Source organism: Glandiceps talaboti, chromosome 20 (assembly GCF_964340395.1).
Source record: "Glandiceps talaboti chromosome 20, keGlaTala1.1, whole genome shotgun sequence".
In the NCBI taxonomy this organism is placed as follows: Eukaryota; Metazoa; Hemichordata; class Enteropneusta; family Spengelidae; genus Glandiceps; species Glandiceps talaboti.
The window spans coordinates 7,836,163-7,862,843 of NC_135568.1; the positions used below are offsets into that span (position 1 = coordinate 7,836,163).

Sequence of the window (26,681 nt, forward strand, 5' to 3'; positions counted from 1 at the left end):
GATCTGTCATGTATGTATTGTTTATTTCATCACAACAGGCTTCATTCATGTCAGTGATTATCTGCAATTTCTTCATTGTCCATTGCATCACTTCCCTCTGGTAAATCTGTCATGTGTGATATGTTAAGGAACCATTCCATACAATTCTATCCACACTATGGCTGCAGTACATTTGCGGGAAGGGTGACCATTTTTCTCACTGGGTTCTCATGACTTGAATGTCCCTCTTTTTTGGCTATGATGCAGAGTCAAATTCACAGCGTGACAACCCTCTCCTCAAATACTTCAGGGACCATCGCACAATGTCACACAAGCTCAACAAAGGAACATCGTTCATTTAGAACAAAACCCCCTCCCCCTAAACAAACATACACAAGTGTGACATTGACATGTTTCTGTATGGTGTAAACCACAATGACAACTATAGCGGCCACATCACTACAATCGATGCAATGTAGAAACATGATGGTAAACAGGAAGCTCCAACCTTATGAACCTGTTTACTGATAAATACATAAAAAAATCACGAGTACCGGAAAACTCAGCCCTGTATCTTACTTTAGAAGTAAATTTTATCAACTTATCAACATCTCAGGAGTAAATACAGAAGCTGTTATCATTAAAGGCATGAAAGTTTTCAAAATTTTTTTAGAAATGCAAAAATGAAGTTCAACAATCTCATTGATACTAGAACTGCTTCGTTTAGGGTCGGCGTGAACAACTAGGTGGGGTTGGGTAACCGGAACCAAATAACTTTTTTTTATTTGGCCTTACTTTTGCTTGAATGCATGTATGTATAAAAAGAATCAGTAAGATATCAAAAGTGATCCCCTTCCCAGGACAAATTATTAATTAGACTGTAAGATACGTCATGCCATTCTGCCTTCACCGGCCTCCTCGCTCACTCACTCTGCGAGGGGTTGACCGATGAGTGAGGGCGTCCCATCATGGTGTACCTTACAGACTAATTATTAGATGACAACACATAAATTGCTGCAAAGTCTCTAACACATTATAATTCTGTTGGTACTATTATTATAGGAAAGGATATAATTCGTCTTGTTTTCAAATAGCTTATCAACTTCTCAAGCGGTGTAAAGTTAGACAAAGTGCTAACACTTCCTATCATGATAAGTTTACACTTGGCTCTAGTTATAGCGACATTTAACCGTCGTATGTCTTGAAGTATACCATACCCCTGTGGATAGAAAAATTAGAGATTGTTTATAAGTTGAAAAAAGGTCTGAGACTGTGATTTACGTAACAAAATAATTCCTAGATACTTGTCAGCAAATGTATACCATGGAGTACAGTACTCACATACAAGAGTACTCACACACAACATACTACCATGGAAATCAAGATACAGGCAAACTACGATAGACGCTAAGTGTTGTTGCATAAAGTAGACTACACAAGTCGATCATAGCTATGCCTTGGTTATGTAGCTATACACATAATCACATTGTACTCAAGATAGTGTGTGTACACACTAATGAACTTCAATATGTCCCCCATAAGGAACAGCGATTGTGTCATAATAATATTTTAGTTTATATGCATATGCATATATGCATAAACAGTGTCAGTGTCAATGGAATTATTGACTTTTATTGACCAGTTAATAGTTTTCCTTTGATGTCTACTGCATTTGCGCATCGTATTCTTCTCCACTGTCTATGGTTTATGTCTGTCTTTAATAGCTTGTCGATAGTTCCTCTGCCATTGTCATAACAGGAACTGTTTACATGTAGGCTTGGGTCTTTTAAAGTGTCATTCCTTTTGAAGTTTGTTTTCTCACTGTTTGACTACCTCATTTGCATTTTGACCTGTGTGTTACTGACCTTTGACATTTGACCTTTAACAGCACAACTTTGAACAAATGATAAAATGATGACGTCTTTATCTCTTCCTTGGTATTTGTCAACTGTGCTGACTTCTAAATGTTTTGAAGAGTCAAGTTTGGATACTTGGTCGTGGATTAACTGACACTGTTTAGTGTATGGTGCTATTACACCTATGGAGCTGAAATCACATCCACTCTGTCCAAGTAAACAATCACATGTTATTCAAAGTTCTCCACAAATAACCAGGTTGCTAATTTGCATAATTATTTGCATATATTAGCATGAACTGCAACATTCTCTTAAGTAGATGATCATATGTTATTGTTATCACATACCCTTGGTTATTCCCACTTAAAATTCACAGGAAGTTACTTTGTTCTTTTTTCTTGGGGGCGATGGGGTGATGGGGAGGTGATAGGGTGATTGGGAGGGGATGGAGTACTGGGGAGGGGGAGGGGTTTAAACATTTGCTGTTATGGATTACAAAATATATGTATCACTCTGAATTTTACCAGCTTTCACCCTCAAAGTTACCAGGCTTCTAAAAATTTAGCAAAATAACAGACAGAATTGAGTCAATCATAATCAAGGCAGTGAGAGTTACAGACTGGATTCTGGTTACAATTTATTTCTCAAAACCTAAATATCAAAACAAACGTTACTCCAGATTTTCCACAAAGTGAGCCTGATGACAGATGTATACATACCTTCTGTAGTGCTATTAGAAGCAAACAAACCAGTCTGCATTCAACTGCATTCACTAAACTGTTGTGGAGTTTTTGGTGTGAAGCTTGCATCTGTAATAATAAGAATCAAGTCAGTCTTTAGGATAACAATAATTAAAGACTTGTATTTGTTATTTACTTCAAAAAACCAGATAAATTTATCTACTGACAGGATAAGGGACTCCACAACAAAAGTCACAATGGGGAACACAACGGCAAAAAATAGCAACATTTTTCATAATCGTTAGGTTCCGAACTTTTCATTAAATGATTTTAAATCACTCATATTGCGCATGATTACAGCGAAACACAGACTTGAAACTTGTTCCTTATTCATTGACAGTGTAGGTCCTTGTCATGGACATGCATTGTTTCAGGGGAGTCACTGTATGGACAGTACAGCATAGGAACAGTAAATTGGAAACGAAAGGAAAATTTTGATCCATCGTCTACAGGCCTTGATCATGTAGTCTACAATGATACATAGTACATGTACACAGATTGATCGTCACATTCCAGGGGTGAACAAATCCACTTGTCCTGGGTCCAGGACTAGCGATTTTTTTGGCGGATCACACAAATTTTACCTTGTCTGGTCCGTCAGACCAGTACCTTACTGTTGATAACTATGTTAAAAAGTTGTCTGAATATACAGATTCATAGGTAAGATTTAATGTTTCACATTAGTGGGACCTGGGACCACTAATTCTTTTAGCAGGACCACTGGATTTTCTAAGGCACTATTCCAGGGACCACCAGTTCACAAAATGATTTGTTCACCCCTGCATTCATTTCCAATTTACTGTCCAAAATAACCATATTGTACTATCCTATTGATTATTGTAACCATGAAAAGTATATTCTGCACAGTAAATGTATGATTTTACGTCACTTACATTATGCGGGATTTGCGGGATTACATTGAAAAACAGAGTTGAACTTTCCATGATAGGTACTTACCATGGACATGTATTGCCTTATGGGAGTCTGCACATTATGCATATGTAATAGCAGAACATGAATATTCATAAGTAATAAGCACTTAGGAGTCATGAATATTTATATTCCGGATTACTCAACTTACCTTATCTGTATTCAGAAAACACACAGGTAGGTTTGGTTCAATTACCTCAGGTAACCATGACAACACAGAGGACGTACTTTGCAGATTCTGTGACAAAATTTAAAATAAAATATTCAAATATCAATCATTCTAAATCATAATACATTTCAGTTACAACGTGATTAACATGATCTATTTCAAATAAAACTTTTGATGATGCCGAATTGGCTTTAGTTAAGATGTGTCTATGTGGACCTAGTATTAACATAAACACAATAAGGGTTCATAACTGCCTGCATAGTTTGTATCATGCAAAATACTGCAACATACTGTATTCTGAATAGCAATTCAATCTGTTGCAAAGTGCAACATGTATATGCAGTCGAAAATTTCAGGTAACACTTTTCAAATTTGTCTTTCAAATACAACTTTCTTTTGATACTACTTTCACATACTTAGTAATAAAAATCTCAAAAAATTTGTAAAATTTGTACACCCCTGACAATACTGCTGAGATGTCAATGAAAATTTGGGATTCACTTCCAAGAAATTTTTTGGTTCTGTGAGTCGAAATTTTCATTACTAAGTATGAACCCAGAGTCTATGAACATTCATTCTTATACTTCGACATACTTGTTTATATGTTTGGTATCCTGGCAACACTAGTCTTCTCTGTGCAATCTGTTCATCTCCACACTGTAGTTTGCCATCATACACTAGATGATTACTGATGTCCATAATACTAGTATTCATTCTATACTGCATACATAGTTCTGTTGTAGCGTCAGAATGGATAGATAGCCTCTCAAATAAACTCTCATCCATTCCCATCGACCTGAAAATATCAAATAAATGAAGCATACAATACAGTAACAGACAAAGACGTTGTAATTTTTGGTTCAATATTTAGTATTACTATTTTATAAAATGATGTGATTCATCCAAACTGTTTTGTGTATACTGTATCGATAGTTCTTTGTGTCCTCAAACTATCTAGTACACAGAGAAATTACGGAGGACTAAATATCCTGGAAATGAATGTCTTAATCTCTGCTGTTACTTCGCTCAAGAAAACTCAACCCATTCTCAGTTAAAATCAAGAAAAAAATCAGGGGTCAGGGGTCACTGTACAATTTCAGAAATAGAGGTCAATATGATATGAAAATTAAGCTGTTTTAGAATCCAGTATGGTCGCCAAATATGTCTATGGCAAAATAATCATGATAATAATATCCTTGAAAACAAGATGGTCACCCCTTCAAATATCTTTTATTACTTCAAAAGGACCAGGAAGAAGTTTTATGTGGCAAAGTTGGAGACATTTGAGTAATTTTAATTTTCTATGAAATTGGTCCCCAATTCCCATGTTACCTTTAAACAATAGACAAGATCACATTAACACAGATACTTTGTAATTTGACAATAACTGAGGAGCCTTCTTTTGCTTCTTTTGAACTCTGTACTAAGGGTGCTAACTGCCAATGACAATGAACATGAGGAGCCTTACTTTGCTTATGAGCTCTGTACTAAGGGTGCTAACTGTCAATGATAATGAACATGAGGAGCCTTACTTTGCTTTTGAGCTCTGTACTAAGGGTGCTAACTGTCAATGATAATGAACATGAGGAGCCTTACTTTGCTTTTGAGCTCTGTACTAAGGGTACTAACTGTCAATGATAATGAACATGAGTAGCCTTACTTTGCTTTTGAGCTCTGTACTAAGGGTGCTAACTGTCGATGGTCTCCAACCAATACAAATCGATCAGCATTCAACAAAGGACCAATGCAAACCATCTGATTGATTTGTGATGCCTCGTCTACTATACAAACATCAAAACGTCTTTGAGAAAACAGAACATGCTTCATCCCTAGACAGGTTGATGCAACAATTGACTGAGAGAAAAGAAAGTAGAAAAACAGTAAATACAGGTTAGAAAAGTTACTCATAAAGAAACTTACAATAAAATGAAATATCAAAGACAATATACAACTGCTGTGTGTAACACTACATTTGGAAAGATGTCATTTTACAGAAAGCAAATGGCTGAAATTAAAGGAAAAATACAGTAAGGTATATTCTGGCTTTAGTACACTTTTATCGATTACTGCTAGCAACTTAAAATGATTCTGGGTGACAAAATAACACCTCAGTAATTTACACAAATGTGAAATTTAGTAAAGAACCTCTACTGCAAACGACTCAGCCATTTTGGGGATAGGAAGTCTAACAGGCAGAAATGTGGTATCAAGGAAGCCATCTACATCATCAAGAGGTGCCTATACAACCTGAACAGGGATGAGGGACGGTACTTTCTCCCTAAGATCTACAGGAGCATTCTCCATGATCACACCACTATGTGGCATAATCATAAACAGTGCCATCTATCAGTTTGCAGTGGAAAGTCTCTCAGCTTATCAAAAATTGGTTAAAATTTCACAACTGATGGTTTTTTATAGTTACTTTAAATAATATAAACAATAGGGAACTTGCAAACCTGCCATGTTGAATGTTGCATCATGGGAAATGTAATAAATACTACTCATAGTTTTGTAAACAATGTTGATACATTGTTTGTAACCACAAATGATCAATTCATAGTCACCCTGACTATTGTGTAAGGTTTACTTCATCAGTAGCTCCAGATTAGATATTACAATAACTACAGATATTCCCATAGTTCTTTGCGTCTGAGCATGCTCAGTCTGGATTGCAAGTTCCCTATTGGTTGCTGTGTCACTTCTTAAAGTGTTAAGAGTTACAAACGTGGACTTGCTATACGGTATATGTTGTTTCACATTCTTTTTTCAAGCAGGAAAATATAGTAGATTTGTTTTATGAATATAAAATCCAAAATAACTATGAGTTTGTCATCCATATATCAAATTTAATACTAGTTAACAGAAATGATGTGATATCCTCTCCCCATCCCCCTTCAAACAAGAAATCATAATTGATTTAGTTAAAGGTATGTGCACTGTGATCGGAACTACAACACTTTTATTTTGACTTCAAATACTACCCAGCTTTGGTAAACCCTGACATATTACCTTGCTTTGGTAGAGTTGTTTTAATTCTTCCAAACTCTGACAATCTTGATTCAGATGATGGTCACAGTATTGATGCAAGTCAGGATGGATTTTATGTACAGAACCAAGTCTGAGAAAGTCAACTCCACTCTATCAAGAAAAAATAGCAAAGAACAGTATTACCTAAGACTCACCTTGACCATAACTTCTATTTGAGTATATACTACCTTATTGCAGCTGGGGATTAATTAACACTGACTTTACAAAGTTACAACGAGTAACACTGAAGTAAAGCACTTTCTCTATGTGCTACACTCCTTTATAGCATTCATATTACAACGAGTAACACTGAAGTAAAGCACTTTCTCTATGTGCTACACTCACTTATAGCATTCATATTACAATGAGTAACACTGAAGTAAAGCACTTTCTCTATGTGCTACACTCCTTTATAGCATTCATATTACAATGAGTAACACTGAAGTAAAGCACTTTCTCTATGTGCTACACTCATTTATAGCATTCATATCAAGTGTAAAAGTATACTGTTTCAATTGGTTTATTTAATACAAGCCATTCATGTGGTCTTTCTAATGTAGTCAATTAGCAAATGAAACAGTATACTTTTACATTTGATATGGATGCTATAAACCATTGTGGTACATACAGAAAACACTTTACTTTGGTGTTATAAGTTGTAAAATATGTATAGCAAAAAGCTGTGTTTGATTGAGGTAAATACATGTATATCATTTAATTACCTCACATTCACATTTTCATCTCATTCATTAGCGAAACTTCATTCATGCATCAACTCTGGTATTAAAGGTGAGGGTTTCAATTCCATGTTTTGGTATATATTATCACCGTCTTATCAGTGAAGCCATAAGGATTACATAGGATCGTTCTTTTATTCTGAACCCATTTTTTTCTGTAGCTCTGTCAGACCACCTTTTTTCACACCCAGAATCCTCAACTGAAGTGTGTCTTTAAAATCTATTTTTGGATGTGTCTGAATATTCACGACTATTTATCTGACGGAAATAAGCACTTATGAGTCATGAATATTCAGTGTGCATCTAACAAATATTCATGTCTGACAAGAACCTTGACTCAGCAATGGTGTTCAATTGAGAGAGTATGAGAGATGGAAAAGCATTTCAATTCGGTGTTTCCTGGCAACTGAGTGAAATTTATGTGATATCATTACTGGGACAAGCCATTAAAGAAGCAAGTCCACTTGTTATCAAAGAGTACCAATATTTACACATGTGATGATGGGCTCTTACATAACACAAGTAAACAGTGTAGTTCACAGCGTAAGATCATTTCTAAGGAGTGGGTCAATTGAGGCAAACCTTATCTCCGTCTTATATCAGTTGTTATCAATTTATTAGGCTATTATAAGTAACACTACAAACAGCTTTAGAGATGCAAACAACTTTTATGACACCCGTTTTCGTCAGGCAAGCCCGCGGGTTTGTTGCACTTGGACCGTTAATGGCTTGTGAATGTCATGTGAAATCATGCACAATTCTCCAAAACCCTAAGTTTATGAAACTCCCTTTATTTTCTTGAGTGGTGTTCCCCTTTAATTAAAGTACACAGTATTATTACATATATTTCCCAAACAGTGGATGTCTGATCAATGGCCTCACATCACCTTATACGTGGTGTAATACTATAAACATATACTTACACTTTTCAATTTCAATAATATGTTATCCACTGCTGAGTGTGTGTAACTGGTTAACAATACAGACTTATTGCAAGCCATCAAAACAGATACCAAGGCCACAATGGTAGTGGTTTTACCTACAAAATGCAATAATGACATATGTTAGAATATATATATTTCGGTATAAAAACAAAAGAAAAAACATCTGAAAACACAAGTTGCATTTTCATTGATTTTAATATGAGGGTACATGTATATGTAAGCATGGCAACAGTTGGTAAAAAGGATTTTGATGTATTTTATTTCAGCAGAAAACAAACACCAAAGAAACTAAATCCCCTATCAACAACTAGCATTTTTTTGTGTGTGAAATTTTGGCAATACAATGAAACATGTTATAACTTTAACACTCACCAGTTCCTGGCATTCCAACAATTAAACTGTAACTTTTACTCTTCAAAACATTGGCTATAGCCCTCTGTTGGTCACCATTTATTGTTTTCAAGATAGTTTTAACTGAAATAATATATAATAATTATTATAGTCTTATCTATATATTTTAATAATTCATACTCTCTTCTTGCAACAACCAATGTGTAGATTTACCAGTAATAACAAGTTAGCGATAGCTTTCAAATTCATTTAGATAGAACAATCTTTCTTTCAATCACTGCCCCCCCCCCCCTATAATGTTTGACAATCCTAATCATGACCTAAATATACATAATGATAATAATAATGTTACTTTTTATATAGTGCTTTCCAACTCTGCTCAAAGCGCTTTTCAATTATTACCCCTGGTATGGATCTATAGTGGCACAACAGCCCTTTATTCTTCCATACAATCCATTGCAGCCTTTATAAGCGCATAGGATTAAAGCATTCACATTGCAACCTCTATCCTACCAGATCCCCAATTATACAGCTGGGTGGACTGAGGCACAGTCGTGGTTCAAATCTTGCCCAAGGATTTTAGCCACTTAGAAACGTTCCTACAGTAATATATGCAACTTGTTTTCACCTATAGATGCAAGCTCATCTGTGTATGTCACAGTATCAACATAGAACTTAAACTTTTGAAACACTTCATATATTTGTGTGCAGCGTCTTGTTTTCACTACAGACTATTTCTAAACTTTATTAACAATTTTTCAATATTTGCATCAACACAATGGTTGTATTTTGACTCTCTGATTTGAACATGAGTACAAACTCCACACAGACAAAACACCTCGTGTATGTTCAGCCATGATTCCGGAGATTACAGACACTTGATCGCAAACACAGAACCACTCCCTGTCCACATCAGGTGCAGAGGAGAACAAGATGACAGACACTTAATCTCAAACAGAGAACCACTCCCTGTCCACATCAGGAGGATGCAAGAACGAGATGCCAGACACATAACAATGATCTTGTATAGAGTTTGAAGGTCCTTATTCTCACACTTGCGATAAATATTTTGTACCTTTTTGTAATATCTCTTTATAGTTGCCTTCAAAATTAGCTGTACTACCTTATTCAGAATAGTCATGTTTGTATCAACACTTTGTGTTAGTGACCGAGTGCCCTCAATGTAGGCAGTTCTCAAAACTATTAATATTTTGACAATTTTGAATTTAAAGTAAGAATTGGTCCTTACCTGTCTCATGGACTTGTTTTGGAATCATATCAAACATACCATCTGATGAAAACTCTGGTTTCTCTTTCTTTATGATCAACTTACTCAAATGAATGCTGCAAGAAATAAACATTCCAAATTATAACGTTATCTTTCTATATAGTGTTTTCCAACTCATTTACAATTATTACCTCCAATACAGACCTATAGTGGTATAACACGTATGGCACTTTACACTTCCTCACCTCCACATGGAGCATAAAATCCATCACAGCAATGAGAATAGGCTTAAAAAGCATTCACACTGCAATGTCTATCCTACCAGGTCCCAAGGTGATTGGGGCACAGTAGTGGTTCAAATCTTGCCAAAGGACTTCTGCCTTTCAAAAAGAAAAATGGCATCAACGGGGATCGAATCTGCAATTCATCTGGTGTAAAATCATGAGATGACTCTCCAGGACCCAAAATTTTTGAAAATATCGTTATTTCCTGGAGTTGTGTTCCCCTTTAAGACTTGATGACATCATACTGTACCAATCAATCAATCAATCAATCAATCTTTACATTGCATACCTGCATGGTTCAGACTTTAACACCAATGTTATATTGACTGGATGACATCATACTAAATCAATCAATCAATTAATCAAACAAGCAAGCACGCACGCACGCACGCACGCACGCACGCAAGCAAGCAATCAATCAACCGACCAACCAACCAATCAATCAAGCAATCAAGCAACCAACCAACCAATCAATCAATCAATCAATCAATCAATCAATCCATCTTTACATCACATACCTGTGCGGTTCAGACTTTAACATCTGTGTTAGGTTGTTAAGACTTGATGACATCATACTGTATCCATCATATCTGTCTAGTCTGTACACTGTGAAGTCTCTGTCATAAAATATACTCAGATCCCTGGGATAAAACAAAACAAAATGAAATGAAATGAGGATAAAGTTACTTTATAATCAACTACCACACCTCTGAGAACAATTTGTTTGAAAACTGAAATAGCTTGATTCATTCAAACATTTGTGACATGAAAGCATGTTCCTGGTAGTTCTTAAAAAACTTCTGAACACTTTCAAGAACAAACTAAAGACACATATCTTCAAAAAAGTATTTTGTGTGGATTGACCCTTACTGGCACCAATGAATAATACACTATGGTTCTACATGCTGGCGTGCTATAAATTTGATGGATAAGATTAGAATAGAGTAGAGCAGAGTAGGGTAGAGTAGAGTAGAGTAGAGTAGAGTAGAGTAGAGTGGAGTGGAGAGGAGAGGAGTGGAGTGGAGAGATACATGTTCTGAACACACAAATAGAAACAACACCACTTACTTTTCAGTCATAACAGTGACACTTTCATCATCAATTTTGGTGACGGTTCCATTACAAAGTGCAATTCTTGTCAAATCTTGTAGACTTATGACTAGTCTATCACCAACTAAAATACCAACACTGCTCACAGGCAACAACCTGGAAGAGAATAATAACAAGTGTAAGATTCACCGAGTATTGACAAGTATAAATGTACCTATCTATTAGGCAAAAAAAAGGAGAAATGTTTCTGGTCAGCACACGCATCACATACTCTACCCTACCCTACCCTACCCTACTCTATGATAAGGAGATAAGACTTTTTGGCACCTTCAAAACCAGTTTTAAGTTCCCACCACTGGCAAAACAATGTTCTGATCAGAGATGGTTTTAAAAACTGTCTGCAACAGTTATACATTGGCTGCTTGTATTGGTATATGTGTTAGTTTTGAAATAAGATAAAACGTGGTCAAACAGTTAAACTTTGCAAGATTAAGAAGTGACTCCTATCACTACTTGTACAATAAACATAACTATGATATCTTATGTAATGGTAAATTCCTATACATTGTTCAATTGGTTCGTACAGTGAAACATATAATTATAATATCTTACCTTACAGATTCATCTTGTCGTTGAAATACACACACAAATTGTCCATCAATACATTTCTCAACTGGCCCATACATCACCATGTTGCTGAGACAGTTACCATTTTTTTCTCTGAAAGAAATAATTCAATTACAAGGAAAATCTAGCACAATCTCTTAATTGGCAGTATGATATCTGAATGGCCAGTGCAGTATCTGAATGGACAGTGCAGTGTCTGAATGGACAGTGCAGTGTCTGAATGGACAGTGCAGTATCTGAATGGACAGTGCAGTATCTGAATGGACAGTGCAGTATCTGAATGGCCAGTGCAGTGTCTGAATGGACAGTGCAGTGTCTGAATGGACAGTGCAGTATCTGAATGGACAGTGCAGTATCTGAATGGACAGTGCAGTGTCTGAATGGACAGTGCAGTGTCTGAATGGACAGTACAGTATCTGAACTTGATGGCCAGTAAACCTGGATGGGCAGTACAGTACCTGAATGGGCAGTACACCTGAATGGGCAGTACAGTATCTGAATGGGCAGTGCAGTACTTAAATGGGCAGTGCAGCATCTCAGTGGTGACACACTAAAGTGACTATATCTCAACTGAGGTGTCTCAGTTGTCTGAATTGCATTTTATGACAATTTTCAAAAGTTATGAAGATCTTTTGATTTGTACACTGTGGAAACTACAAACCTTTTTTGTGCTGGCTTTGTCCAAAACACACTTCTTTTCACTTCTTCCATCTCCAGTCTACACATCGTGTACCATTTAGTGAAGTACTCCAGCTCTATTGGTTGTAAATGTCCAACTTCTTCAAATAGCAGATTTTCAATTTTTTCTGAGACCTGGGATTTATCCTTGTCAACGGTTCTACAAAGGTAATGAAAACACAGATCTTTGGTTGGTGTACTTTGATTCTATGACAAGGACAAGCAGACCACTGGTCTTTGGTTTATATATGGCTTTTGGTAGGATCTTTGGTTTATGTGCTCTAAGTTTGTAAGGTATACCATGACAGGGCGCCCTCACACATCAGCCAAACCCTCTCACAAGACAAATGCAGGCTGGGTGAAATGATGTATCTTACAGTCTTATTGACTCTATGTGAAAATGACAGGACAATATAGGTCTTTGGTTAGTGTTTTTGTCAATTTGACTCAAAAATGACAAAAGTTAGCGACAAAATGACAAATGTATGACATAACATAATAAATAAGTACCAAACTTTCACAAACACAGGGTGTACCTGAATTAACTTTCACAAACACAGGGTGTACCTGAATTAACTTTCACAAACACAGGGTGTACCTGAATTAACTTTCACAAACATAGGGTGTACCTGAATTAACTTTCACAAACATAGGGTATACCTGAATTAAATTACATGGACAGACACCAGTTGAATTCAGCATAGACCTTCCACCAATAGGATAGTCGGTGGAGGGTCTATACACAACAACAGTTTTAATAAGGTTCGGGAACCCTGGTAACAGAAGGGTGGTGGTGGTGGTGGTGGTGGTGGTGGTGGTGGTGGTGGTGGTGGTGGTGGTGGTGGGTGGGTGGGTGGGTGGGTGGGTGGGTGGGTGGGGGGTCAGGTAACACTATCACAGCATCCAATACACTGAACCATAATTTTGTCTAGTAATGCAAGTATTAGCTGAGGAATACAGTTAGAGGGTACAACTAATATTCCAGTTCTAACTTCATATCCAGTTAGTAAAATTTGAAATGACATCACTAAATGAAATAGTTATAAATAACTTTTAAATTAACAACGATCCTCATCGATAACACATGTATAAATGTATAACTATACCTATGTAGTAATGCACACTTCTGTAGCTGTGGACATCGAGCGCATGTAAAATCATCATCAATCAAATCAGGAAATTGTGAGGTTTGGTCTGTATTTACTCTTTTATTAATATAGTAAGCCAGCTGATTGCGTAGATTTATCAATTCTGTAGTAGAAACAACAAAAATATCATCATTTCATATACTTCATGGCAGTGCATTAGCGCCCTCATGTGGGTGAAGGCCTAATGCTTTTGTTTTCATAAACATTGTATATGTCAATTACATTACACTAGTAGTCTACTGTAACTATAAGTAGTACAGCAACAGAATAGTGATCACATGACAGTCAGTTGTTATAGTAACTACCACTGCTTTTTTCATTACATCTTACATATCATTTCAGAAACCCTTCGATGGTTTAAGCTTGTTCTAATCCATATCGGGCCATTGTGCAGTTTACAATATTCTTGTCAAAATTGTCAATATACAAGATGTGATAAGATAAGACATGAAAAGACATGACACGACACGACATGACACAACACGACACAACACAACACAACACAACACAACACGACACGACACGACACGACACGACACAAGACACGACACGACACGACACGACACGACACGACACGACACGACACGACACAACACAACACAACACAACACAACACACCACAACACAACACAACACAACATAACACGACACGACACGACAAACCAAGACATTTCAAGACAACACAACACAACCCTTACAGAAATGGTCTATAGTATTCTTATAGGATTCCTATAAGACCTATAATATTCTTATAGGATTCCTATAGGACTGATCGTTCCTATAGGACTGTCCTAAAAGATTCTTTTAAGACTATCCTAATTCCTATAGGAATTGTAAAGTATTCCTTTAAGAAAGGGGCCAAAATACTATAAGATATCATAAGAATAATCTTTTAGGAATACTATAGACCATTTCCGTAAGGGACAATTAAGACAACATGACACGACAAGACACAACAAGACATTACCTCTCTTGTCCATGTGATTGGCAGCTACTGATAGCATTGATCCAGTCTTTAAGTACAACAATAGCCCAAGACCAGTGTCTGGTTGGATGAAGTCCGACAACATTAAACTATACAATATCAACTGAAATATACCAATATGTATGAATAAATAAATAAATAAATAAATAAATAAATAAATAAATAAATAAATAAACATCAGTTTACTCATTAAATTGTACCACATCAACTGAAACAAAGAAATGTAGAAACAGTAAGTTCAGATATATTTCCTGAACTGCACAAAGTTTTACTGAAAGATGCAGTCAAATACATGAACACACACATTGTCATCAACTCAAAATTACTCACTCAAAAGCTGCAGAACTATTTGAATATCATGGTTTGGACAATAATTTAAATATCAACTTAATGAAACAAATCATTCAAATGAAGTAGTAAAAGATTTATGACAATGTCACAAAAATATTTCAATGTATTGACTGAATGGAGTTTATTAAATGTCTTTAGCCCTCCACCCCCACCCCCACCCCAGCAAGTCCATTTTACCTGACTACGATGTTCAACTGAGTTGGTTTCTCTTCCAGTCTTCAACTCCAATGGTAGTACCAGTGTATCAACATTCTTGACATGTGTGTTAGTTTTATGAATCTACAATATACAGAAACACAGAACAAGTTACTCTATAGCACAAGTATACTAGGCAAATCCAGACTACAAACAGGAAATTGTGCCCTCACTCAAATTGGGGGTATCATCACCTCAAAGTGCCGGTTCTTAAGAGCTTTGTCCCTTGGTATTCTGCAGAAATGTACATCAAGGATGTTTTTCATATTGTTCAGACATCAAGGAAAGCAGCAGTGCTCTATGATTAACTGAGTAACCTATACCATGTATACCCCCAAGGTACACACAGACAGGAAGTAGAGCGCCACCATGGCAAATTTTGGAAAATAGTCTGATATCCATATGTGTGGGCTGTTTTTGTTGGTTTATTTGTTGGTGTTTTGTTTTGTTTTTTGTTTTTTGGGCTGAAAATTTGGCTTCTAAATCTTCTTAGACTTTGTACATACATACCTTGACCTCAGCTGTAACATCTATCTTTCCTTTGATACCCCACCTTGGACACCAAATGTTATCTTCAATATCTCGGATGTCAGACACACTAACTCTGTATGAGTCAGACTTGTCTTTATCTGGACTGTAAAATTTAATACATGTACACTGTCTGTAACTTAATGGGACATAGTCTGCAACTCCTGAGTATTTTTTCATCATTTTCGTTTTCAACAGGTTACTGTCTTCTATTTCACCATTCACTATCACTTGTCTAAAAACCAGCAGTCATTGTCAAACTCCTACCGTACAAACTGCTGTGATACTGTAGTCTAATTTGTAAGAATAAAATATCATTTTATTCACATAGTATGAGAGTACAGTATCACAGCAGTTAATACAATTTGAGAGTTTTGCCAGAGTTTTTGAATGTGAAAACCGATCAAAGTACATCTGAAGACAAAAATAAAGTAATTCCATCACAACGGTTTCCGATTTTTTCTCCTGAGGAAGATTGCCAACCACAATTACCGACATGTTACTATGATATACAATTTCACAACAGCCTGTGTCATTTCTATGGTTTGTATGGGGACTGAAAGAGTTCAGAAAGTTATTACAGACAGCAGCGTGATAGAATAACTGTACTTACAGTTTTATATTCACTTTAGATTTAACACTTGGTGTGGAATGAAAATAAATGTTAGCCCACTCTTCAATTGATGACATGTATGGCTCTACAGTCTCCAGCATATCCGATTCCTGAAGTCCAAGTACAAACCTGAATACATTTATATAACATTACATTGATTTAGAAAGGAATGTATTTTTAAATAAATTTTTAAATAAAATTTTTTTAAATAAATTTAAAAAAAAAAAAAATTAATATCAGTTGGTAAACCACAATACTATATTTGACTTTTGATCCAAACACAAACGGGAAAATATTTACTTGAAATTTTAGGTAAAATTTTTTTAGTTTGTCTTTGAAACAAAAGATTAATCCTGTTTCACTCATGTACAAACAATACTCTCTTCAGAGAAAGACTAATTTACATAAATCCAAAGAACTGTATTTGTTTGCTGCTTTAATATACAGATGAGAATCAGATACCAAATTTTATAAGCAAAATTCCACACAAAGTATTGAGCAGACAACTAGATTGAAGTGTTCATACTGAGCAGACATCATGTGACATTAACGAATTCAGATGTTGAGCCGTAGGGAGGAAATATTTTTCTTTTAGCTTTTTCCTTTCTGTTTCACGTTCATAATTCTGGTTGTGTTTCCTAGATACTATGCTTGGCTCATTCTACTACCTTTCTCTTTGCATTTTGAAGCTGCATTAGCCGTAATGGGAACATTCTTTGAAACTGTTTTGTTCAATATAACGACTTTAATCATAATATTGTACACCCTGGAGAGTTGAATCACTTCTAAGTAAACATATTTCTGTAGCTGTACACATAGTAATGGTGCAATATATCCAATCAAGTTGATTTTTATGTCTACACCCTCAAAATCAGCACCCCAACGAGATCGTAATTTCAACCTGTTTCTGTACTACTTATGGATAATATCGATATGAGGTACAATTTTAATAATTTTCAGTGATTATGTTTGGTTGTCCATAAGAAAAAATAATACTCCAGTTATCGGTAGCTTTGATCTAAAATATGCAAAAAAAAAACTACATTTAAATGTTGGATATCACACAAATATTTTCAAAATGCCAACACTTAAAGTCTTAAACTAGTCTTGTACTTACATGTTGTTCAAATGTGGTTGCTTAGCAATGGTTGTCATGATGATATTGGTAACAGCTTGTTTACTGAAATCTCTAGTAATGATAGCCTTAAAATAAACATATCAAAAATAGGCCATTAGATTCTATCTTTCAGATCATCACCTCTAAATTGCAATATTTACATGTGAAATGGCCAGAAATTCAGTAAATGCAATATGGCATATGCACTTGACAGCTTCTAAGGGAGAGCCATACACAAGACAGTACATTCTACAATGAGTAACACTGATGTAAAGCACTTTCTCTATGTACTACACTCGTTTATAGCGTTCATATTACAATGAGTAACACTGAAGTAAAGCACTGTCTTTATATACTACACTCATTTATAGCATTCATATTACAATGAGTAACACTGAAGTAAAGCACTGTCTTTATATACTACACTCGTTTATAGCATTCATATTTCAATGAGTAACACTGAAGTAAAGCACTTTGCTACACTTGTTTATAGCATTCATATTACAATGAGTAACACTGATGTAAAGCACTTTCTCTATGTGCTACACTCGTTTACATTCATATTTCAATGAGTAACACTGAAGTAAAGCACTTTGCTACACTTGTTTATAGCATTCATATTATGAGTAACACTGAAGTAAAGCACTTTCTCTATGTGCTACACTCATTTATAGCATTCATATCAAGTGTAAAAGTATACTGTTTCAATTGGTTTATTTACAAGCCTAGCATGTGACTTTTCTAATGTGGTCAATTAGCAAATGAAAGTCATAGTTTCATTTAAACATAAACTAATAACAGAACCCATGGCAATGACACATGTATGCAAGTGATAGTACTCAAGGTATTTCCACTTCTGCCTGGTGTATTTTCTGCTACACTGTCAGTTGCTGATGCCACAGAGAACACCCTAACAACTCACTAATGGACAAATAAATACCTCGAGATCACCACACTTGCACTCTCACATCATGGGGTTCGGCCATATGCGACAGGTATATCGTTACATTGTGTTAATCTTTTTTGCTACACCATAAAGTGATGATAAAGACACCATCAACAACATACAGAGAACTCATCCCAAGTCTTACCTGTTGAAAGACATCATGAAGTAGTGTTCCACATGCCATAGCCTTGCTACTAAAGTCTGTACCCTGTCAAGTGTAAATATTACCACATAAAACACACTCGACAACATGATGGTCTAAGAAATCTACAAATTCTATAGCTTTCAAACTTAGAAGATGTCGTCCTTATTACACTGCATTATTTGGTCAGTCATACACACAGTATCTCTTCCAATGTAATTTAATGAAGAGAGTGCACATCGGTAGTATGGCTTGCAGGCCCTCCTAATATTGGGCCCTTCTGCCATACAACCTTGGTCTGCAAAACCCATATCCAGGCCGTTAAGTTTATTACCACATATAATTACACATTATATATTACTTTCAAAACATCAGCTACTATTAAATTGTTGGACCGAAAATATTCAGTTTTTGTACACATTGTAATTTACATAATCTTAATTTGAAAGTATACTAAGACTGTATAGTTATTGTTTACACAGTAAATAAAGATTAGAATACTTTATTAACCATAACAATATCAATATCAAATAGGATTATGCCGTGGTGTTGTTAAAATACATCAGTACAACTAACAAGACAAAAACACTAAAATCCACATTCACATCCAATGTTGTGCCAATCTTAGGAGATAGGGTGTGACAAAAATACTTTTTGACCAACTTTGTATAACTTCAAAGCAAAAGATAACAAGTTATACATAGAAATATTTGATGGGTCTTACCTTGAAAATTTCATTTAAAACTGATCTGAAAGATGAAAGACAGGTATGTGTAACTATAAGTTGTTATGTGTGAATGTGAATGTGTGTGTGTGTGTGTGTGTGTGTGTGTGTATGTGAGTGTGTGTGCAATGTATAATGTGTATATGTGTGTATGTATATTTGTATGTGTTTGTGTATGTATTTACGTATGTGTATGTATGTATGTATGTATGCATGCATGCATGTATGTATGTATGTACAGTATGTATGTATGTATGTATGTATGTATGTATGTATGTATGTATGTATGCATGCATGCATGCATGTATGTATGTATGTATATACGTATGTGTGCACATATATGTGTGAGTCTGTGTGTGTATCTGTGTATGTATGTGTGTGTGTGTGTGTGTGTGTGTGTGTGTGTGTGTGTGTGTGTGTGTGTGTGTGTGTGCTGCGTAGGAGTACGCATGCGTATGTAAGTACATGCATCATATCTTTGGAACATAATTTATTGCATCTTTTCCGAATCAGGTTCTCACTCAATAACATTTAGAAGTAATCTTCACATTACAGGACATCACCATCAACTGTTAAAGTGATATCCATGATATTGTTAAACACTTCAGGGAGAATATCTAATGGCTAACAAAACACAAGTGACTTATGTAGCAGATAATTTAACGTAACAGTCAACTGTACCTTCGCATACATCGGATACTTGAAGCAATACTTGTACCACTAAGCAATAGATCTGGTTCCACTATGACAAAGTTATTGTTTTGGTCAACAGTACACCTGTCGGTATCATCAAAGTCTCCAAGTACGCAAACATTGGTACCAACGTCTACCAAAGTCTGGGACCTACAATCAGGAAAATCAATATGTATTATGAGCCAAAGGGAACAAAAAATATATTTAGATTCTAAATATCATACAACAAAACCTATCAATCTACTTCTATCTATTTTACATTCCATGTACCTGTAACTGTATTTATAACTTCTATAATTTCTGTTCTTTTTTTCTACACTTTTATGTTTTCAACACACTGATGCATGTATGATGGCCTAGCAATCAAACCCTCCATCTTCCTATAAATTTATATTTTGTTGAAAAAAAAGTATTTGGCGTGTCCCTGATTAACAAATGTTTTTTTTACCATACTCCTTTCAGAAGTAGTGTCTTCTCACTTTGTACATTACAATATACAGGACAGACCTGTAAAGTCAGTAATCTGGAATAGAGGAAAAAATATAATGAAAAATTATGTTGACCATGTTTATAAGTGGTACTGGGAAAAAAAAAATCTTTTTATAAAGGGCTGTGTGTCAATTCCGATAACATTAGTGTTATCTTAAGAAGGATTACAACTGAAGACATCAGACCGTGGATGAACGGAACCTGTTACAAACTGGTTAAGAACAATTGAATTGGATTAATAACTTTTGGCACAGCATGTATTGAAGTACAGCGACTTGTATTACATTCCATCATTTGATAAGAACGGTTTTATGACCACATTACATAATAGTTCATGTTCACAAACAAATGTCTAGTTCCCCTGACATTTCATGTACACATAAAGAGGCCATAAAACTGTTCTTATCAAACCATGGTGTGTAATACAAGTCTCTATTGTTCCAACATGCTGAGCCAAGTGTTATTAATCCAATTCATGTGCTTACTTTCCCTGTCTGTAATAGGTTCCACTTGTTAACAGTCTAATGTCAGCAGTTGTACAAGGGATCATTCTTTTCTTCTGGAGCAACTATTTTCTAAAGCTCCATTGTTACCATCTAGATTTGCTCGGCATTTGACATCTGCATAAATTAACCATTTGACTCTTGACGTTGGTAAAAAAATCATTGTAAAAAAATATATCTAATGAACTGTCATGCTAACAGAGGATATCTACATGTGCAATACATTTCCTGAAATGTAGGGGTGTATGACATTTGCTACAATATGTATAAATTCACAATTACTAATGTCAGTAAACTAAGATAACAGCAATATATGTTACTGTGTCTGTTATTCCATACAGTGTGTGCTGCAACAGAAAAATCATGATCACCACATCTTTTCATGTGCGAGTATTACAATGGAGTCAGAGATCATTATCTGTCTTTAGATTTTGATTTAGTGAAACATGAAATGTAATTAAAATAACATGGACCATGGGAATGAATACACTTAAAAGTGAGACAGAGAAATGATGGATTATAATTGTAACCTACCCTGGTTTGTAATCTTTGTTTAATACTTTGTAACAATTTTGAAGAAACGGTGGCTTCTCACTCCAACTATCATAGTCTGGTTGACTCTGGCTTTGCTTATAAGGGGTTTGTTGATTCCGACTCTGATTACAAGGTTGACTCTGATAAATTCCAAAAAAAGAAGGAAAACTACATGGATTAGTATGATAAACTGTAGAATAATACATGACTAGTTTTACTTTGCACCTCAAGAACACTGTTTTTGTAATGATGTAATCTGTAAGATACAACATTCATGCCACGCTATCAGATACCATGACATTCATGCCAAGCTATCAGCTACCACTCACATCTGTACTACTAGTCTGTAAGATATGACATTCAAGCCATCAGTTTTCAGCTACCACTCACTGTTTAGAAGCCTGACAGGGCTGAACAACATGATGTATCTTAGTCTATTAATGATGGCGAGTCTGTAAAATCTAGCTGAATTGTCCACATACATTCTTGGTGTTCCCCACCAAAATTACTCTACACGATATAGAAATACATGTACATGCAAGTTTTACAACCCCCCCCCCCCTCACCCCCACCCCATCCATTTGTATCTGTCATATGTGGGTTCTTTGAAAGTGTAGCTTATTTTTGTTATCTGGTGAAATAAATGTCTTTCATTCTTTCATTCAATCAATTATTGAGTTCCCAAACCTTAGCAGCAGTGTGCCCTCTAACGATAGCCAAATTTTGTTGTTGTGAGTCAAAATGAGAAAAACTGGCATTTCTTGCGAGTCACCACATAGTAAGAGATTAGGGGAACACCAAATTTTGGTGCATCACTAGAAATTGTGTGCGTTAGTGGCATACCAAATTGGTTTATAGGGCACACTGCTTAGTGCTTAGTGTCGAGACTACTATAGACAATCAAAACCCACCTTGTTGTCAAACCCTTGGTTACTTTCATCCAATATTTCCATATCAAGGGCAGCAAGCATAGATTCATTCAGTGAACCCCAGAGGTCTGAGACATCACATGATGTTTGGCTTCCAACTATCATGTTCTCTGCAGTGGTTTCATCAACTAAACTGTTGTCATGGGAACAGGCACCACCATCTTTGTCATCCAGATCACCAAGAACTTCATCACTCGTATTAAGGCAGTAGGGATTACCACTTGTGTTGGCATTACTACTCTCAACAAGTCTGCAGTTACCATGGAAACTATTGCCACTGTAGTCTTTGTCTTGCGGACTTGCTGGAATGCTCTCTATGTCTTCAAGTATGGGGTTGCCATGGTAACTGGCACTGCAGACTTTATTTGGAGGTGTAGTTGGGATACTATCTAGGTCATCATGACCTGGCTTGCCATGGTAACCAGTACTACGAACTTTAGTCTCTGGAGTAGGTGGAATGCAATTAGTGTGAGTTAGAGGACTACCCAACTGTAACATTTTATCATCGTCATGGCATTTTGTAGTTTTAACAGGAGTACTCGTCAAAACACTGTCTGTCTTCGTCAGTGTATCATCAGAATTAAGTTCATTTATCAGCGATCTCACTGATTGACGTTTATCTTTAACATACACAGACTGTGATGCTTGTTTCTTTTTGAGTGGTGAGATTCCTTTCACCGGTGACCGTTTACCGAGAACTGCACCGCTCCAAGACACGCGTTTGAATTTGCTGTGCCCTCCTACCACTGTACTTTTTATGCTTTCCATAGACTGCCACTTGAGGGCAGCATTCTTCTCTGCGCTGTTTCCAACCAAATACCCCATACTTTCCAATTCTTCCTGTATGTCGTGACAAGTATCACTTACATCCAAACATTTGTATTCTTGTTCATTTTCTTCCTCGGATCGTCTACATGTACTTTCATTTCCCATAGATCTATTTTTGTTATTATGACAGATGTTATCTTTAACAACCTTCCCAAACTTCTTATTCTCTGTGCCTTTAATTTTAAATTTTTGCAATAATGCAGGATCAGGTTTCACCATTTCAAGACTCCATTTTGTCATATCATGTTTGCCACAATGTTCTTGTTTGTCTACTGTGACTTCATCAGTGTTGCCAGGATTTTGAAGTTCCTTTAACACTATCACATCTGGAGAAAGTTTTTTGGACACATATTCACTAGGTGAATGTGAGGGCGCAGTAACAGTCCTATCACATTTCTTGTCTGGGGTTTCTGGAACAAAGTACTTTTCTAGTTTGGAGTTGGTTGGCCTAGAAACTGACTGTTTATCTATTTTTGCTCTTTGACGTTCTGGTGTCTCACCAATCACTATGACACAAACAGTAACAATAAGTTAATGGTAAATCTAAAACTACAGAAAAATTGTAATTTGTGTGTAGATGAAATTTCTGAAAAATTGTGAAAGTGTTTTTAGAGCAAAACATCATATTAATAGATGGCCATGTTGTTAAAGTGACAAACATTAAACCATACTCGATTAGAATAACATGACAAATTACAATAGACAGCCATGAGTCACTAAGTATAACAACCACACAATTAACTTGATTTACAAAGTATGTCTTACCTGAAATATCTTCCTTTTCTGGACTTTCCTGTTCCACTTTACGTTGACCTTGGACTGATTTAGGTTTGCGTAATTTAAATGGGTTTGCAGACTTTGTCTTACTGGTAACCTGTACTGATGTCGTTTTCTGTCCTGGTAAGGCAATGACAAAACAATGCTTTTCCGTCAATCATAAATTGAAAATATAGTGCTGCAAGAAATTGTGCATGAAATCGACCAAAACCAAAAATTAATGTTTCTATCTAATGCTTTTGTATTGTTAATTGTATACCAGTGATTATTTGTATCATTGCATTCAACTTGTACTTGCTGCATATTGCAGGCTTTCATGAATGTAAATAATGCAATTATGCTGAATTGGCATTCATCATGAACTTGAGTCTGTTATTAGTACCTGCCACAGATGTCTTTCCAAGGGTGGTAAACAATTTACTGGATCGGTTTTCTTCTGCTTTCTATAAAATAATGAAGAATAAAATGAATAACAAATTCATGTCTCCCCAAAAGGAAATAGATGCATCGTAAATTTGTAATAAAGACATACAATATTACAAACTGTGTTTTGTTACCTTCTGATAATCATTTACATGACTTCAAGGGATATGAGAATAACCCTCTGTAAAGGAAAGGGAAAATCTACCCTCTTAGAAATTATGAATGTCTTAAGATGGACAAGGTCTGAAGTAATAATCACTTTTCACACTATTCTTACTGTATCTGTGCTTGTCTCTCAAAAAGTCCAGTGAGAGACACCAAAAACAAAAACATCTGTTCTGATTAACATTTTGGGTCATGTGACTGGATATAAGTGACAATTAGTGACTGTGGCGCATCAGCCCCTGCAAAGCCTGAGCGAAATGTCTTGGCCAGAAACACTTTACTCTTTATTCTATATATGTGATAAATGCACAAGTATCCTACCTTTCCAAAGAAGTTTAGTATAGTAGTAGTCTGTGAGGTAGATCGGGTCTGTAAAGAAATATAACAAGATATACACATATTGTCACCTTGTAGTGGTATGAAATGTGAAACCCTAAACAATCATGGAAGTGCGAAAGTATTTACACTGAAGAAACAATGTAGCCATACTAGCAGACAATGGCAATGTTCTACCATTCCAAGAAAATAAACATATCAACTGTTGAAAATAAGAAAACTCATTTTTTTTAAGAATAATTTTTACATTTAAGACTAACTTTAGACATAAATATCATCTTTACATGTTTGTTTGTTATGACATTGTGTGACCCCCATAAACAAGCCTATTCTTAAACGACCTGACCTGACCTGACCTGTGCCTGACCTGACCTGTGCCTGACGCATGATAACCGATATGAAGTTTCATATGCGTACAGGAATAGAGGTAGGAAGGACGTTTCTACCTCCATGGTACAAGTACATTTGTAACTCAAGAGATCGTACTGTTACCTCCTTGATGTACGTGGCCTGCTAAAACGTGTACATGCAACATTTTGACTGGCATTGCAGTGGCGCGGTGTAACATGGGATAATTTGTAAACAAAACCATCCAAACTGTAAACAAACCCAGGAGACCAACATTTAAGGCGGTTACAATTGTTAGGATAAAATGCAAATGGAAACTGACTTATAAAACAATCAAATTTAAACTACATACGGCACTGCTACCCGAAGCACCAAGTCGCTTCTTATCTGGCTTCACCATGTCTGAGGAGTGAGAGAGTCCCACTCCGATTCCGGTCCGTGACTCCGCTCCGTCGATAGTTGGATATCTTCGACTGCTGTACAGACCAGCGTCTTATAACTGTTTCAGTTCAACGTCAAATGAGGCGTTAATGGTTGCCATATCGTCTGCAAATAAAGCAATCGTCACAACATTCATTGAATGCACTGACTTGATAATGACGTGTCGTCAGGTCGCCATGTTTGTTATTCCCGCCATATTCATATTAGGTACCAGCATCCTTTGCAATAGCTCGAGTCATAGCAGGGTCATATGGGGTCATTCAAAGGTCAAGTTCGCAAACATGTCAAAAGATAATTGAGGTACACGTCGTTTTCACGAAAAACTTAAATATACAACAAAAAACATTCTTTGGTTTAATAAGACATCGAACTTATGAAAAATTATAAAGTTGACTGAGGTTTTTCCTTTGCAAGACTGATTTTAATGTTTAGAAACTTTGAAGAAAAAGGAAAACCTGCCATAAGTAAGCTTAATGATGGGGGTGGAGGACATCCGAGAGAAAAAAATTGTGATAACGGTTATTTCCTTTTTTTCCTCGGGAAAACATTCTAGCATGACACAAGAAACTCGGAAAATTGTAACTGCAGTGGGTTTCGGTACGTCGCTCCCGATCCCAGTCCTCCGCTAGAACCCGGCTTTGCAAACCCCGACAGAAAAAAAGGAAAACGAAAAATGCTGAGTCACAATAGATAAAATATAAAAAAGAATTTAAAGAAAGTATTGCAACCAAAAACTAAGCTACAATTATTGCAGCTAGGAAAATTGAGAGGTTTCACTTTTTCCCCCACCCATTTAGTAAACAGAGAAAAAAATCTTGTTCGCTTGTTGGAATCATAAGTCGTCATTTTACATTTTGTTGTGAACT

At 35.9% G+C, this 26,681-nt stretch overlaps 1 protein-coding gene across 1 annotated transcript; it reads right to left on the reverse strand.

Annotated features, from left to right (window-relative positions):
* Positions 1-1,012: 1,012 nt before the first annotated feature.
* LOC144451030 (DNA replication ATP-dependent helicase/nuclease DNA2-like) lies at positions 1,013-25,774 on the reverse strand. The gene is made up of 30 exons (XM_078141788.1): positions 25,727-25,774; positions 25,012-25,059; positions 24,485-24,545; positions 24,091-24,222; positions 22,480-23,831; positions 21,569-21,708; positions 20,491-20,565; positions 20,031-20,192; positions 19,350-19,374; positions 18,629-18,691; positions 17,538-17,623; positions 16,421-16,549; positions 15,790-15,913; positions 15,262-15,363; positions 14,716-14,836; positions 13,707-13,851; positions 12,584-12,760; positions 11,908-12,015; positions 11,314-11,451; positions 10,764-10,886; positions 9,983-10,077; positions 8,755-8,856; positions 8,362-8,477; positions 6,684-6,812; positions 5,335-5,528; positions 4,269-4,470; positions 3,657-3,743; positions 2,555-2,644; positions 1,845-2,042; positions 1,013-1,198 (listed from the first exon to the last, which is right to left on the reverse strand). Exons 1-30 carry the CDS (start codon positions 25,772-25,774, stop codon positions 1,013-1,015), a joined length of 4,758 nt encoding a protein of 1,585 aa, XP_077997914.1.
* Between the last annotated feature and the right edge of the window lie 907 nt (positions 25,775-26,681).

What these genes read in the sequence shown, in the direction of transcription:
- LOC144451030 (XM_078141788.1), bottom strand. Translation starts at nt 25,774, where the DNA reads ATGGTGAAGCCAGATAAGAAGCGACTTGGTGCTTCGGGTAGCAGTGCC. An exon ending in TATTATTGAAATTGAAAAGT is followed by an intron (nt 6,813 to 8,361) that starts GTAAGTATATGT and finishes TTTTCTTGATAG; the next exon opens with AGTGGAGTTGACTTTCTCAG. An exon ending in GTTTTCTGAATACAGATAAG is followed by an intron (nt 2,645 to 3,656) that starts GTAAGTTGAGTA and finishes TTATTATTACAG; the next exon opens with ATGCAAGCTTCACACCAAAA.